This window comes from Drosophila obscura, unplaced genomic scaffold (assembly GCF_018151105.1).
Source record: "Drosophila obscura isolate BZ-5 IFL unplaced genomic scaffold, ASM1815110v1 contig_31, whole genome shotgun sequence".
Classification (NCBI taxonomy): domain Eukaryota; kingdom Metazoa; phylum Arthropoda; class Insecta; order Diptera; family Drosophilidae; genus Drosophila; species Drosophila obscura.
This window is the reverse complement of record NW_024542819.1, coordinates 417,735-432,225: the sequence shown is the minus strand read 5'-3', so window position 1 is coordinate 432,225 and position 14,491 is coordinate 417,735. Positions and strand designations below refer to the sequence as shown.

Sequence of the window (14,491 nt, the reverse complement as noted above, 5' to 3'; positions counted from 1 at the left end):
GACTATGAAATGTTCCGACGTGAAGTTTAAGTCCACTGCAATGAGGACCCCACCTATACGTCGAGACGAACGGTCACCTGCCAAAACTTCGGAACTGAGGATGTCCGGCTTTAACCAGGTCTCGGTAAACACAATAACATGGGACGAGAATGCGAGACTCTCAAAAAAAAGAGTGCTGAGCTTACTACGCAAGCTTCTAGCATTCTGGTAGGTAACTAAAAGAGAGGAAGTTAGTTTTTTGGATGGGTAGAAGTAGAGAAGTAGAGCACTTGTCTGACTACTAGGAAGAGTTATGGTGGGCCTATTATTTTTCTTAGCCTTAAACTCTTTAACCATCAAATGCTCCGGCCAAAACTTGGCGGAACAAATGGTTTCAAATTGAGTTGGGGATAAAGGAAGATATCTCCCTGGCGTAAGAAAAGTTAAACTTTTCCACCTTTAGGCCAACGGCTTTTATTTTGCTTTGTATAGAAGCGGTTACATCATTGGATGTGAGGTCAGTCGCTAGCCGCGAGACAAAAACTTGTCGCTTTGGTGGGACTCCCACCAGTGGTTTGGGCACCACAGGCCTAGTACCTGTGATGGCAATATCCGGTGGTCCTGAACGTCTATTATCTGGTGGTAGCGAAACTGATGGGATAGTTAAGGAGTTCAGTGTGGACGCAACGGACACGGACATTACAGACATTTCTAACTGCATACTCTCCGAAGTGACGCATTACGGGAGCCGAATGCCGAATCTGCATCACCAGCAGCGATCGGTGCCCTTGGATTAGCAAACGTAATGAACTGCTGCACTGAAGGAGTGGTCGGAGTAAGTTTTTCAGATGCGGGCAGTCGGCACTTGCAAGTCCCTCAGAGTAGGCTTCTTGCGCCTCGGAGACTCAGCCAGCAGCTGTAAACTGCTGAACTGAGTGTCCATGGCCACGAGCCGATCATATTGCTGCTTAAAGCCCACGATCAGCTCTTTGAAGCCACTCCGCGTCTGCCTCACGAACGAACGCATGTCGTTTTCCACAGCATTCCTCCCAACTATAATGCAGGGCGTTGTTTTGGGATATGGCATCTCCTACACGGCCCGAGATCCCTACACATTTTGCGTGCACTACGCTTTCGCAAAGTCTGCAGGTTTTTAGGCACAGACGACAGCAAATCCATAATGATGTCTTTTAATTTTTTTTTTTTTCGGGAAAAAAAAAATTTAAAACAAATAGCAATCAGACTAATGTGCAGAGTAAATGATTATTCATAATTGATGGACCTTGCGAAAATAAAACTAGTCACACGACATTTAGGCTGTGGCCCAAAATGGCTTTTTTTATAGATTTCGGAGTTTAACAATTTTTAACGAATAATGGTTTCTTTTTTATGGTTTTTTTTACGAATTTTTTTAATCTGGTATTTTTTTTCATGGTTTTTTTTCAGAGGTAGTGTTTCTATTTTTCACATAACTTAAGTAGCTGCATTTGTCAGCTTTTCAGTACTGCAAAGTTCTTTGCAACCAGACATAAGATACTAAGGTTATGTGAAAAATAGAAGCCTACCTCTGAAAAAATACATGAAGGAAATAACAGATTTTAAAAATTCTTAAAAAAAAAACTAGACCATAAAAAAAAACATTGTACTATAGAAATTTTTAAATCCCGGAATCTATCAGAAAAAGTCATTTTGGTCAACAGCGAGAAGAAAAAGTTCAATTTTGTAGAGTAGTGCAATTAAAGCCATTAATGAGAAAAATCGGATACCAACTGTAATACATTGCGGAGGGAGCATAGTGGTTTTGGGTGTATATGTGAATGGTCTTAGTTAATGGCAAAATATACAAACATGCCATTAAATTTAGGCATAATCCTAAGAGAATCTTGTAGCAGCCAAAAAAATGTATCATTATTTAATTAAATCTTTATCATTTCCCACTGCAACCAGCTGAAATCGCATATTCAGTTACCTGGCTTAACTTCCAAAAAGCATGTTTGGTAAAATTTGGAAAAAAAGGTATGGAAATTTAAAATTTCATCGAAAGAATTCTTAAAAATGTCCCTGCTTGTTGAGTGGGTCAATTTTAATACATAGGGCACTAATACTTTTGGGGAAAAGTTGTGCCGAGGACTTATAGTCATAAGAATGAATGCGGCAAAGAAAATTATATTTTATTTTTTAGCTGTAATATTCAAATATTACTTGAAGAATATAACGACTATCCGAATAATTTATTTTTTATAGGGATAGCATAGTAAAAAACTAAAATATTTATTTATGAATAGATAGTAGAAATGTTGATTTTGTATATAAAACTAACATTTTCTGTTTAACTTAACCGTACGCCAAGTTATAGGTGTTTAAGCTAGAGTGACAAGGGTGTCCGAATTTTAATTGTGCTTACTGTATATTACCTCATATGCATGCAACGTAAAAATTAAACAAAATGCATTTCTGAAATATTAAAATATTTATTAAGAGGCTTTTTTCATAACTGAATGCAGCTCAAACGTTTTTATTCACTAAATACATATAGCTCAATATAGTACATAATAAACATTATGCATAACATTCCAATAAATGCATTAATACAGACCACCTTTTATTGCTACCTTGCATAAACATTTCTATTACATTTAGTTAATTTAAAAAATGTTTTCTTTTATTGGTTTTCATTTAAATTCATTTTATCAACGTTAAGACTCTTAGACATAAACGTTAGAATATCCGTTGCCTCCTCAATTTTTTTGGACGTTGGTTTGCCTGCACCGTGTCCCGCTTTTGTATAAACTCGCAATAATAGAGGTTTTTTTTGAAATTTGGAATTTCGTACAGCGTCCTGCAAAGCGGCAGTAAATTTTAACGAATGCAAGGGACTGACACGATCATCGTGGTCGGCGGTCAAAATCAAAGTTGACGGATACTCCTTTTCATTACTAATAGGTGTGTGTACATTATGTAGTGGAGAAAACTTATAAAGATTTTCGAAGTGATCCTTTTCAGATGGATTTCCATAATCTGAACACCATGCATGTCCAATGGTGAATTTATGAAACCGCAACATATCCATAACTCTGTTGAAGATTAAAAAATGTATAATTATTATTAATCTATATATATAAAAATAGAGAGATAAAAATGTATAGTAGGTTGAGCCAAAAAAATATTGGTTTTTTATTATTTAGACGCCCCTTAATTTTGTTATCTTATTGATAGTAATATAAAAGTTTTTATTTTTATTTAAAAAGATAAGGAATGTGTGAGTCGCTTCTGGGGACGCGACTCTACTTATACCCGTACTCAGTCAGTATTTACATTTTTAATTTTAGAATTTTAGAATTTAAAAAAATGTTAAATTTTTTTGCTACATCTGATATCTACATCTACAATGTATATTCTACATCTAACATGTAGATTATAGATGTACCATTTATATTCAACATCTCCTCCGCTAGGGGTTGCTCGAGCACTGAACGCGGCAGAGTGTGCGAGCAAGAAAGAGAATCAGTAGCGTCAGCAGCGCTGGAGAAGGAGGGGGAACCAACAGAAAATTAATTTCTTCATTCTGACTATAATTATAATCCGATCTGATTCAGATTCGGCAATCTGGTAGACATGGGCATTCTCTACGATACTGGTTTTGTCGTATCTTTAAAATTGTGCCTGCCACAGATTTTCGTTCTTTGTGGGGGCGGAAGGGGGCGGGGCGAAATTTTGAAATACACTTATAGCGGTGTGATATCACATGGGTCTGGAAACCAACTTTGGTTACCCTAACTCTTATAGTCTCTGAGATCCAGGCGCTCAACAAGACGGACGGACGGACGGACGGACGGACAGACAGACATGGCTATATCGACTCGGCTATTGATGCTGATCAAGAATATATATACTTTATGGGGACGGAAACGTTTCCTTCTCTGCGTTGCACACATCCACTTTTACCACAAATACAATATACCCCTTAACTCTTTTTTGAGTACGGGTATAAAAATTTGTTTAGAGGTTGCTACCGAATTTAACAAAAAATTGTAATCAAGAAATAACAAAAAAAAATTTTTTTGCTGAATGAGGGATAATTGGTGAAATCTATTGCATATATATTTATTGATAACATTCATATAGTCATTAATCAGTTATTGGCAGTAAAAAAACCTGCACAACTTTTTGCGAACTAGTTAACTAAATATGTATATCAACCTCAGCTGAACTTGATTTTCACCAATAGTAAATTTTATAGCAGTAAAATCAAATGTTTTTACGTAAGAAAAACCACCGATCGCGATTTGATTTTTAGAACAGCTGGGCCGATTTGGCTCAAATTTTGTTCAGTTGTTCGTATTAGGCAAGAGAATGTTTTTACGAAAGAAAATTTTAGAAAAGCCAAAGTACGATTGCGAAAAAAGTGATTTTGCATTTGTTTCTTTTATGGAAGTAGGCGAAGAGGCAATTGTCTAGTTGAGTTATTTGCTTGACCAATGTCTGCTAAGTAGACGATGAGTAGACTTGAATCGCTCTTCTTTTACAATAGCGCAACATCTTAGCTGTCTTAACTGTCGTATGACAGAATTTATTTATTTTTTTATTCGCCAACGATATGCCTAAAGCTAGCGTTTACAATACGTCCCAGCCAATCGATGTGAAACTTGCCACATTTCCCGACGGCAGTCCTGTCAAGGTCCAACTGCGTTAACGACGCCACGGACAACCTCCAGCGGTACCTTAAAAGGTTTGAGAACTGGGCATGTAGGTGGAATATCAGTGTGAACCCTGAGAAGTGTGTGGTAGTGACACACACGCTTAGGAAAGGAACGTGCCCTGGGTCTTTCTTCATGGCGAACTGTTGGAGTAGTTTGCCAGTGTTTGCAGTGTTTGCCAGACACACAAGGATGGTCAGAAGCGCCTTGGAAAGCAAAGCTAGAAAACTCTACTGGCTTCTTAAGCCTAACAACAAAAGCTCAGCCTGGCCAGCAAGATCCGCATACATAAGGTAGTCCTGGCCCCTGCATGGATGTATGGCATCCAGGTCTATGGTATCGCAGTGAAAACGAACCTGGACAGGATCAGGATGTTTCAGAACAAGACCCTCCGAAAGATCTCTGGTGCTGAGTGGTATGTCCGTAATAGAGGCATCGCCAAAGACCTTGGAGTTCCCACAGTCGGTGACATTATTAACGAGCTAGCCACAAAATACCTGACCAAACCAAGGAGCCACCCGAACGTCCCCGCTAGAAGCTTGGTAAGGAGCAAAACTAGGCGAAGGTTAAAGCGCATCCATCCGTCTGACTTGGCCACCCGAAACATATATTGTTGTGATGGTGACGTTAAGCACTCACACAGTCGAGAAAAACCGCCAGCAAGAGCATCTCCACCCGACCCAGCAGCAGCCGCACAAGTTTTAAGTTCAAGTTAAGTTTTTCGGCAACAAATTTTACCACAGCCTCTGGCTCTGTCGCGGTAGAAAATTTACCGATATGCATGTATTTGCTATTCTGCATAACGTTTAGCTGCACACTGCTCGGAGCAACACCAACAAAACTCTTAGTGTTTTTTGTTTCTTCCTCTCCTTCTTTCTGACTGTGACAAAGCCATCCAAATCCGAAGGGATGGTGCCGTCGAGGTGGCAGCCACTAGTCGCGGAGACAATAAGTCAGCCGCTGGCATGGGCTTGTTTGCCCCCTTTCTAGTAGGCTTCACCCGCTTAGGATTGACGGAAAGGCCGTGTAAGCACGACTTAAAATCCCGATAAAGGCTTTCAAGCTTCAGAACCTCATCATTAATTTCATCAATTCACACTGCCATAACAGGTTAGGTAGATTAATGCACGTCAAATGAAACGCACGGTGGCATATAGAAGAGCACCGAACAGCATCAAAGCAACGAAGCTGAGCGGCAGTGACGTCCGAATTGCATTCCGAGCAGTGATAAAGCGACATAGCAAAAACACGTCCGAACGCAGTGAGAGCTGATTGATCACTGATTACACTACTCGACAAAATTGAACTTTTTATTTAGGCTGTGAACCAAAATTACTTTTTCTGATAGATTTCGGGATTTAAAAATTTTTGTAGTACTTTATTATTTTTTTTATGGTGTCATTTTTTTTTTTTTAAGAATTTTTAGTGTCTGGTATTTTTTTTCATGGCTTTTTTTTTTTTTTCTATTTTTCACATAAATTCAGTATCTTATATCTGGTTGCATAGACCTTTCCAGTTCTAACAAATGCGGTTATAAATCCGACCCAGATCTTTTTTATCTGCAGCTTAACGCCTGAAAGATATTAAGCTTTCAAATTCAAATTTCGTTATTTTTGCGGTATTTTTTTTCGAAATTTTTATTTTAAAAACTCGGGAAACGTCGAAAAAAAAATAATTCTTGGCCAACATTTTTGGTTTTAGATAGACGCATTATTTAGGCGTCGTTTAAGGTATTGCTTATTAGAATCTATGGATAAACGGTCAACTTGCAGCCGTTTGACCAAAACAACTCAAAAATAATTTTACCTGATATTAGTGCTTTTTTTTTACATTACTTAAGTACCTTATATCTGGTTTCGGTATTTGCGGTATTTTTTTTTTTCGAAATTTCGATTTTAAAAACTCGGGAAAAGTCGAAAGAAAAATAATTTCTGGCCAATATTTTTAGTTTTAGATAAACGCATTAATTAAGCGTCGGTTAAGGTATTGTTCATTAAAATCTATTGATAAACGGTCAACTTGCAGCCGTTTGACCAAAACGACTCAGAACTAATTTTACCCGAAAAATACCGTGCTCTTATATCTGCACGGTTAAGTTATGTGAAAAATAGAGGCACTACCTCTGAAAAATACCAGATTTTAAAAATTCTTAAAAAAAACAGCACTACAAAAAATTCTAAATCCCGAAATTTATCAGAAAGTCATTTTGGTCTGAAGGCAATGTGAAGGCAATTTGCTGTAAGCCTCGGTGAATTTCTGGCTCCGATCATTCGATTGTGGTTCGACGTTTTGTCCCACATGAGTACTTGATGCCTGATCTTTCGGTAAAGTTATCAATGTATGTTCATGTATTGACCATGCGAAAATCCTCCAGCTGAACCCTCCCAGAAGGTGCCGGCGGGCAATGGGCACTGCATTCTCCCGGATCGGGTAATGCATTGCCGCTTGCTCTGTCCGAGGTAATGCAGTGTCTAGCTAAGGCCAGGTCCAGGTCTTCCCGACCTAAAAATTGGGGGAACTAAACCATGGCCATGGCTGGAGGTGCCTGGCGGTCAGGCATAAAACGCTAGGGGGTGGTCCCCCCGATAAATATTAACCATATGGACCGGAGCAAGGATCGAACAGGGACTGGGATGTCAGTCCAAACGTGGGTGGAAAGCGTGACTGCTACCACCGGCGGGCACGGGGAGGAGCAATCCTCTCTGCGTGTCGTCAGTGGTCACAACTCTAATATGGCGTGAGCAGGTCATATTAGTTTAAAAACTACTGACACCAAAACGCCTCACTGCAAACTGAGCCGCAAGGGTGCCGTGGTCGAAACAAACTCGGACCTGAAGAGCTTACTCAGCGTAAGCAGAATGGAAGAAGAGCGCATTCTGCGCTCGCCTGAACCAGGTACCAGCTCCCTGCGTAGGGAAGGGCCGAAGCGTTCTAGGGAGGGGATGAAGGCTAAGGCCCAATACAAGGCGGTCCTTAAAATCCGAAGCCGGCTCCAAGGCAAAGAGGACATCTCCCAAGAGGAGAATACCAAACTAGCCTGGGCTGAGCAGAAGGTAGAAGAGGGGTGTCTTCACTACGCGCAGCTGCCTCAGATGAAGGCGACGAAGGTCGAATTCGCCAATAAGGTTGAGAAGATGATGGCCACCAAAAGGCAACGCTCGATCGAGAGTGTCAAGGACACGCAGCGGCAAAGCGGGCCCAAGGGGGCTATCCCTCCCACCTACGACGAAGAAGCCCAAGCAGAAGGTCAAGATGAGCTACATGTCGAGACACCTCATCGTGGCCCTGATAGACCGCAGCGAGGAAAATGGGAAGATGACGGCGGCGCAGTGGAAACAGGTCCCCGCCCAGCTTGTAGAATCACTTTTCCCTCCCATGCCCAACTTCGACGGTGCGGGATGGCTGAACGGGGTGAAAATCATCAAGTGCAATGACGACCCGACGAGGAAGTGGTTGGTGCAAGTGGTGCCCAAATTGGAAGCTCTGTGGGAGGGGGCTAAGCTGGAGGTAGTGGACAGGGAGATGATCCCGTCCATCCCAAAGGCGAAGGTGCTCTTGCAGTCCAGGGAGACCGAGCCAATCGAAAAGCAAATCCTTGGTTCTCAAATGACCCAAAACTAGGAATTAAAAACAGAAACCAAGCTTATCATAAGTGGAAGAGATACAAGACTGAAAATCATTTTAAAAAATAGACAAATAGAAAATAGACAGAATGTGACAAAGAGAATTATCGAAGCTAAAAAATCGTACTATACAGTAACACAGGTTACTGCCATCACAGGTACTAGGCCTGTGGTGCCAAAACCACTGGTTGGAGTCCCACCAAAGCGACAAGTTTTTGTCTCGCGGCTAGCCCCTGACCTCACATCCAATGATGTAACCGCTTTTATTCAAAGCAAAATAAAAGCCGTTGGCTTAAAGGTGGAAAAGTTTAACTTTTCTTACGCCAGGGAGATATCTTCCTTTAAGATAAGCGTCTCCCCAACTCAATTTGAAACCATTTGTTCCGCCAAGTTTTGGCCGGAGCATTTGGTGGTTAAAGAGTTTAAGGCCAAGAAAAAGAATAGGCCCCCCATTACTCTTCCTAGCATTCAGACCAGTGCTCCCTCTCCATCTTTATCTTCCACCTCTACTTCCACCCATCCAACAAACTAACTTCCTCTCTTGTAGCTACCTACCAGGATGCTAGAGGCTTGCGTAGTAAGCTCAGCACTATTTTCCTTGAGAGTCTCGCATTCTCGTCGCACGTTATTGTGTTTACCGAGACCTGGTTAAAGACGGACATCCTTAGTTCCGAAGTTTTGGCAGGTCGGTACACAATTTTTAGAAATCACCGTTCGTCTCGACGTGGAGGTGGGGTAATTTGCCAGGTACTGTTTGGTCTTCGGTAAACGAGTCTAATAACCGTGTACCCATGTCACGACATGACTTTATTGACGGCTTGCTACACCTATCACTGTCTCAAGTCAACCGTGTGAAAAATTCCTTGGGTCGATTGCTTTATCTGTGCTTTGTCTCGGATCCGACCATAGCGTTGTTAACCATAGCCCTTCCGCTCACTATACCTGAAGACTCCTACCATCCTACATTCGAAGTGTCAGTCGATATTGGCCCTACTGTATTGGATCGAATGGGTAGGCTATCTGAATGCTGCTTTCGTAAAGCCGAGTTTACGAAGCTTAATAACCTTATTAGGGATTTTGATTGGTCCGCTCTGTACCTCTGTAATTGAAAGCTCACTGCTTCCTTCCCCATCTGGAAGGAATCTTTTATTATTCCGCTCCATAAGAAAGGTAGCAAGTCTGGTGCAAATAATTATAGAGGTATATCTAAATTTTAAGTCCGGCGATCAACAACCACCAATTTATTAGAGTTACCTCTTTTATCATTAAAGGCTTCCAAGGTAACTTGAAGACGGATGTCATTTACACTGATTTCAGTAAAGCATTCGATTCTGTAAACCATTGCCTTCTAGCACAAAAACTTGACCTTTTAGGGTTTCCGCCTAATCTTTTGAGATGGATTTCTAGCTACCTTCGTTCTAGCTCTCAAAGAGTCCTCTTCAAAAACTCCTTCTCTTCACCTGTTAAGGTTACTTCTGGAGTACCACAGGGCAGCCATCTAGGCCCCCTACTATTCACACTATTTATTAATGACCTGCCTTTAGTATTAACAAACTCTCGAGTACTCATGTATGCAGATGATGTTAAACTCTGTGTCCAGGATAAGGACATTTCATTTCACTCTCGTTTGCAATCCGAGCTCAATAACTTTCAGTCATGGTGTTGTGCAAATATGTTACACCTGAATGCCTCGAAATGCAAAGTAATGACATTTCATCGCTCCAGCCCCCTTTTGGCTCCTTATAGCCTTTGCGGTGGTTCTCTTCAGAGAATTACCTTGGTTGATGATCTTGGTGTTAAATTAGACCCAAAGTTAAAGTTTTCTGAACACATTTCTACCATGGTAAATAAGGCCATGGGTGTGCTTGGGTTTATAAAGAGGTGGTCAAAGGAATTTGACGACCCCTATATAACGAAGACTCTCTACATCTCGCTTGTTCGTTCGATTTTAGAGTACGGCTCTTGTGTATGGTGCCCCCAGTACAAAGTACACCAGGACCGTATAGAATCAGTCCAGAAAAACTTTTTACTTTTTGCTTTGGTGGCGTGGCCTTAACAGGGATGCAGGGGTGAGACTGCCATCTTATCCTCGTAGATTGCTTTTAATAAACCTTCCAACCTTAGTTAGTCGTAGAAAAATGCTTGGTGTGATTTTTATGCACAACTTGTTCAAGGGTGACGTAGATAGCCCTGACTTGTTGAGCCGCATAAACTTTACGATTCCTATTAGATCTACTAGAAACTTCCTTCCGCTTTGTAGATCGAATTATTCCTTGCACGAACCATTTAGGGTACTTTGCTCGGACTTCAATTCCCTCTACCACATAATATCAACTACTAATTCCCTTCCTCTTCTTAAATCACTAATACTAACATACCTTTCCCGTAATAAGTTATATTTCTTAGCTATCTTTGCATGTTTAGCTCTTTGAGTTGTGTTTAGCTCTAATTTTCCTCGAATTTTAGTCTAACACCTATCTTTCCTGCATGCTCGCGATCGGTTCGGTAACACGCGTCGCGCGTCATGCGGCAGCGCCCCTCGGTCAGTTGGGCGGGAGGAGGGGCTGCGTTTTTGCCTGGGTTCCGCGCGTAACAGGCTTCGGCTTGGTGTCGCATGGGCCACTTGATGGTGCAGTCATTGCATATCAACGTCCAGACTTAACGAAGCAATTAATTCTAAACAAAATTGGCAAGCAATAAAAAGTATGGGGATAGGAAAACAACACTCTGTGGCCCAAGCTAATATTAATGTAGAAGAACTAAATATAAAATTTTCGCAACCTCTAGTGCCTGTCACTACAAACAATACATTTGCAACCGATGTTGGTCAAATTAAAAGCACAGACGACGTACTGGATGGAGGTTTTGTGCTATGTTCGTCAGGAAAATTGTGCTGAACTGATCAAAAAAATAACTGATAAAATTGGCACAAACACATTCAATGTCACGTCCATAAAAAGGGGTAACATGAATGAAACAAACAAAACTATCGATAAATTATGAAATACCTCGAAAATGAAAAAAGGAATTACTATTGTGAGGGTCCTATTTCAGGCTGAGGTATGCTTCAGTCTGTCCAGGGTCCACTACAAGACAATTTGTAGATCGCAGGTGACTTTTAGGTTCGGAGCGGCCGAAAGAGAGGTAGGACGCAGGGGGAGCGTTTTGTTGCTGACAAAAAAATACTTCAAGAAAATCGTCGTTTTGGTTTTGTTGATGTTTATTATTTTATTACTTAATTCTTTGTGGGTTTGTGTACGATGGATTACTTGCGGATCTTGTTACCTTGCCTTTGAGCCGTTGGACTGGGGGTGTGCAGTGTCTTGTGTTTGGGCTGAGGGACTGCCTAGTGCAGTGTCTTGGGTGTGTGACTGAGGGACTGCGTAGTACAGTGTCTTGGGTGTGTGACTGAGGGACTGCCTTGTGCAGTGTCTTGGGTGTGTGACTGAGGGACTGCGTAGTACAGTGTTTTGGGTGTGTGACTGAGGGACTGCCTGTATCTTGTGTTCGGGCTGATGGACTGCCTACTCTTTCGGCCGATCTTGGCCCTTTTATGCAGCTGGCGATCGCACCTGAGACCCGGAAATAATTAATTCTTGCTGACTTAAGGTTATTGGGTAATAATAATTGTAGGGTGTGGTAACTAGGCCGAAGCTTGGTGCTTCGTTGACAATTTTTAGTGAGTCAGGGTGGTTTTGCTGATGCTGCATCCCGGAAGGTGCAGTTGGGAATTGGGTATTTGGTTTCAAAAGAAATGAGTTTTTGCTAACTCTGCATCGCGGAGGTGATATCTGAATTTGGGTCGATGTTTCGATACTTTTATGCTAGCTTGACTTATTGTGAAATAACGCCAATGATATCTCTTATTGCGAAATTGTGTCGGCTTGGCTTATTGCGACATTGTAGGCTGCTGATTTCACAATTGTCTCAAGAGGTGGGGTGTTGTTGATCGAGAGTTCTTAATTAATTGTGTGCTTAAGACTATTTTATTTCCGGGGTGCTGACACACCGCTATTTGTGGAGAACCGTGGCTAGAGCCATGGTTCGCTAGCTCTGTGTATATCAGTTAGATTACTGTCTCCCGCCAGCGTGGATGCGCCGACCCTTCGCCGTTTGTGACGAGCCATGGCTAGAACGAGTCTTTGGATTCGTCGGTGTTAATCTAGTCACTTTAGCGTGGCGCCGGTAACGTTATATTTTCTACTGCTGCTGTGATCGTGGCCTTTCTGCTGTTCTGGGTGCTTTGTAGTTGGTGTCTGCTTGGTGGGTCGATTATCCCATATGACGATGGTTTTCTCGGCGGTTTTCTTCGGTCGTTCTTTGTCCAGGCATTGAATCGGCGGTGCTATGTCGGGTGGCCAAGGATCCGTCGGTAGTTCTGGGTCGTCTTCGGTGGGTTCGGTGGCTCCGGGGTCAAAGGTTTGTAAATGCTTGGATCTGCGGGGCCAAGTCCGGCGGCCACGGCTCCGGGACTGGTTCGGGCTCATTTTCTGTTGGATCGGCTGCTTCGGAGTCAAATGGCTGACTGGGGTCTTCGGGTAAGAGGGTTGTATCGAAGGCGCTGGGCGGTTCGATCCTCCGTTGGTAGTCGCCTATGTGGGCGACGATGGGTGTGGTGTCGACCATGGGTATGATGTTTTGGTACGCCGGGTGTAGTACTCGTGTTATACTACAGCCAGACTGGTACGTGAACAGGTGAGTCGCGATGACCCCTCTGGTATCGCAGCAACGACTTGTGTGGGCGACGAAGTTCTCGGACATGGCTCTAGGCATGGCTCGCTGCATGGCGCTAAGAATCATGTCAGTACGCGGAAGGTACTCCATTGTGTTGGCGAGGATCGGTGTGGCGTCGGCCGTGGGTCGGACAGGACGGCTGTCTGGGCATCGTGGGGGCATCGTGCTGGTTTCCGGGCCCTCGTTGAGGGGCTCTGTGGAGATCAGTTCGATTATGGGCCCCGTCCAGCGTGGGGTTAGCGTGGCTGTTTCCCGTGTGGCTGGGCTGTCGGATGGTGGTGGCCGTTGTCCTTTTTCGCTGCTGGCGGTCGGTTTTGAGGGTGTCCGTGCGTTCCCTGCTTCCGATGCGGTTTCTCTGCGTGCTTGCTCTGTTGCTTGTCTTGGACCTGGGCTTCCTGTGTCGAGCGCCGGGTTCAAGTGTGTTTGTCTCGTGTGTGAGATCCTCGTGGTTTGTTTGGGGTGTGTGTCCCCTGTGGTTGGCCTAGGACGTGGTTGCTCCGTAGTGACCGTGGGACTCGTTTTCCCGATTGCTTGGTTGTGGTTGGCTTGTGTTGGCCTCGGATTCGTGTTCTCCGTTGTGGGCCGGCGTTTCGTATTCGTTGCGATTGGTTTTGGTGTCAAGTGCTGCGTTGCGTTATTGGGTGCCGTGTGCGTTGTGGTAGGTCGTGGACGTAGGTTCGTTGCGATTTGTTGGGGTTTCTGGTATCGGGGTTCGGCGTCTTGTACGTGGATGGTAGTAAGCACGGGTTCAGTGGGCATGGTGTGACGGTCTCGTAGCTGTAGCAGCGTGGAACCGCATTGGATCGTCGTTTCGGTGGCACCTAGGAAGTCCATGCCGACAATAACTTGTCCCAACATGGATTTGAACCTCTCGTTGATCCAGCTTGATGTGCGTCAGTAGAACTTGTGAGATCTCTCTGACCGAGCCATCGGCCAGGCGTATGCGGACGCATGCATCTTGTAGGTTGGTGTTGTTTTCTAGTTGTCGGGCGAGGTTTGCGCTGATGAAGCTTCTGGATGCCCCGGTGTCGATTGTGGCTTCCGTTGCGTGTCCTCCTATGGTCACCATCGCCACTATCCGGCCGTTGCTTACGTGTAGAGAGTTATTTAGTCGCGGGTTGGAGGAGGTGTCGTTCCCGGCTGATCCCGTGTCAGTTGGGGACGCATGTCGTTTCCCGACGTGTTTTGGCGGCAGCAATTTACGGTCCGTGTGCCGCGTTTGCCACATTCCCAGCAGAATAGGATGGAGGGATTATGGCAGTCGTATGCCGCATGCCCCGCTTCACCACACCGGCGACAGGCTGCGCGTGGGTTGATGATGGGGGTCGTGATCATGTGATGGGCTACTTCGGGATTCGCCGTACTGTTTGGATGAGCTGGTGGTCTCCCTGGTGTGTCTGTCGATTTCCAATGGGGACTCAGAAATGGCGTCTGGTGCGAGTCGCAATTCCTCGGCTC

General features: G+C 43.6%; 1 protein-coding gene across 1 annotated transcript in view; it reads right to left on the bottom strand.

Moving 5' to 3' along the window:
- Positions 1 to 2,448: 2,448 nt before the first annotated feature.
- Positions 2,449 to 14,491, bottom strand: part of LOC111078216 (prolyl endopeptidase) — an 87,907-nt gene continuing 75,864 nt past the window's right edge. The window contains exon 9 of the mRNA XM_022372791.2: positions 2,449 to 3,053. Coding sequence (XP_022228483.1) covers positions 2,642 to 3,053 — 412 coding nt within the window. The 3' untranslated portion in view covers positions 2,449 to 2,641. The remainder of the gene's footprint in view (positions 3,054 to 14,491) is intronic.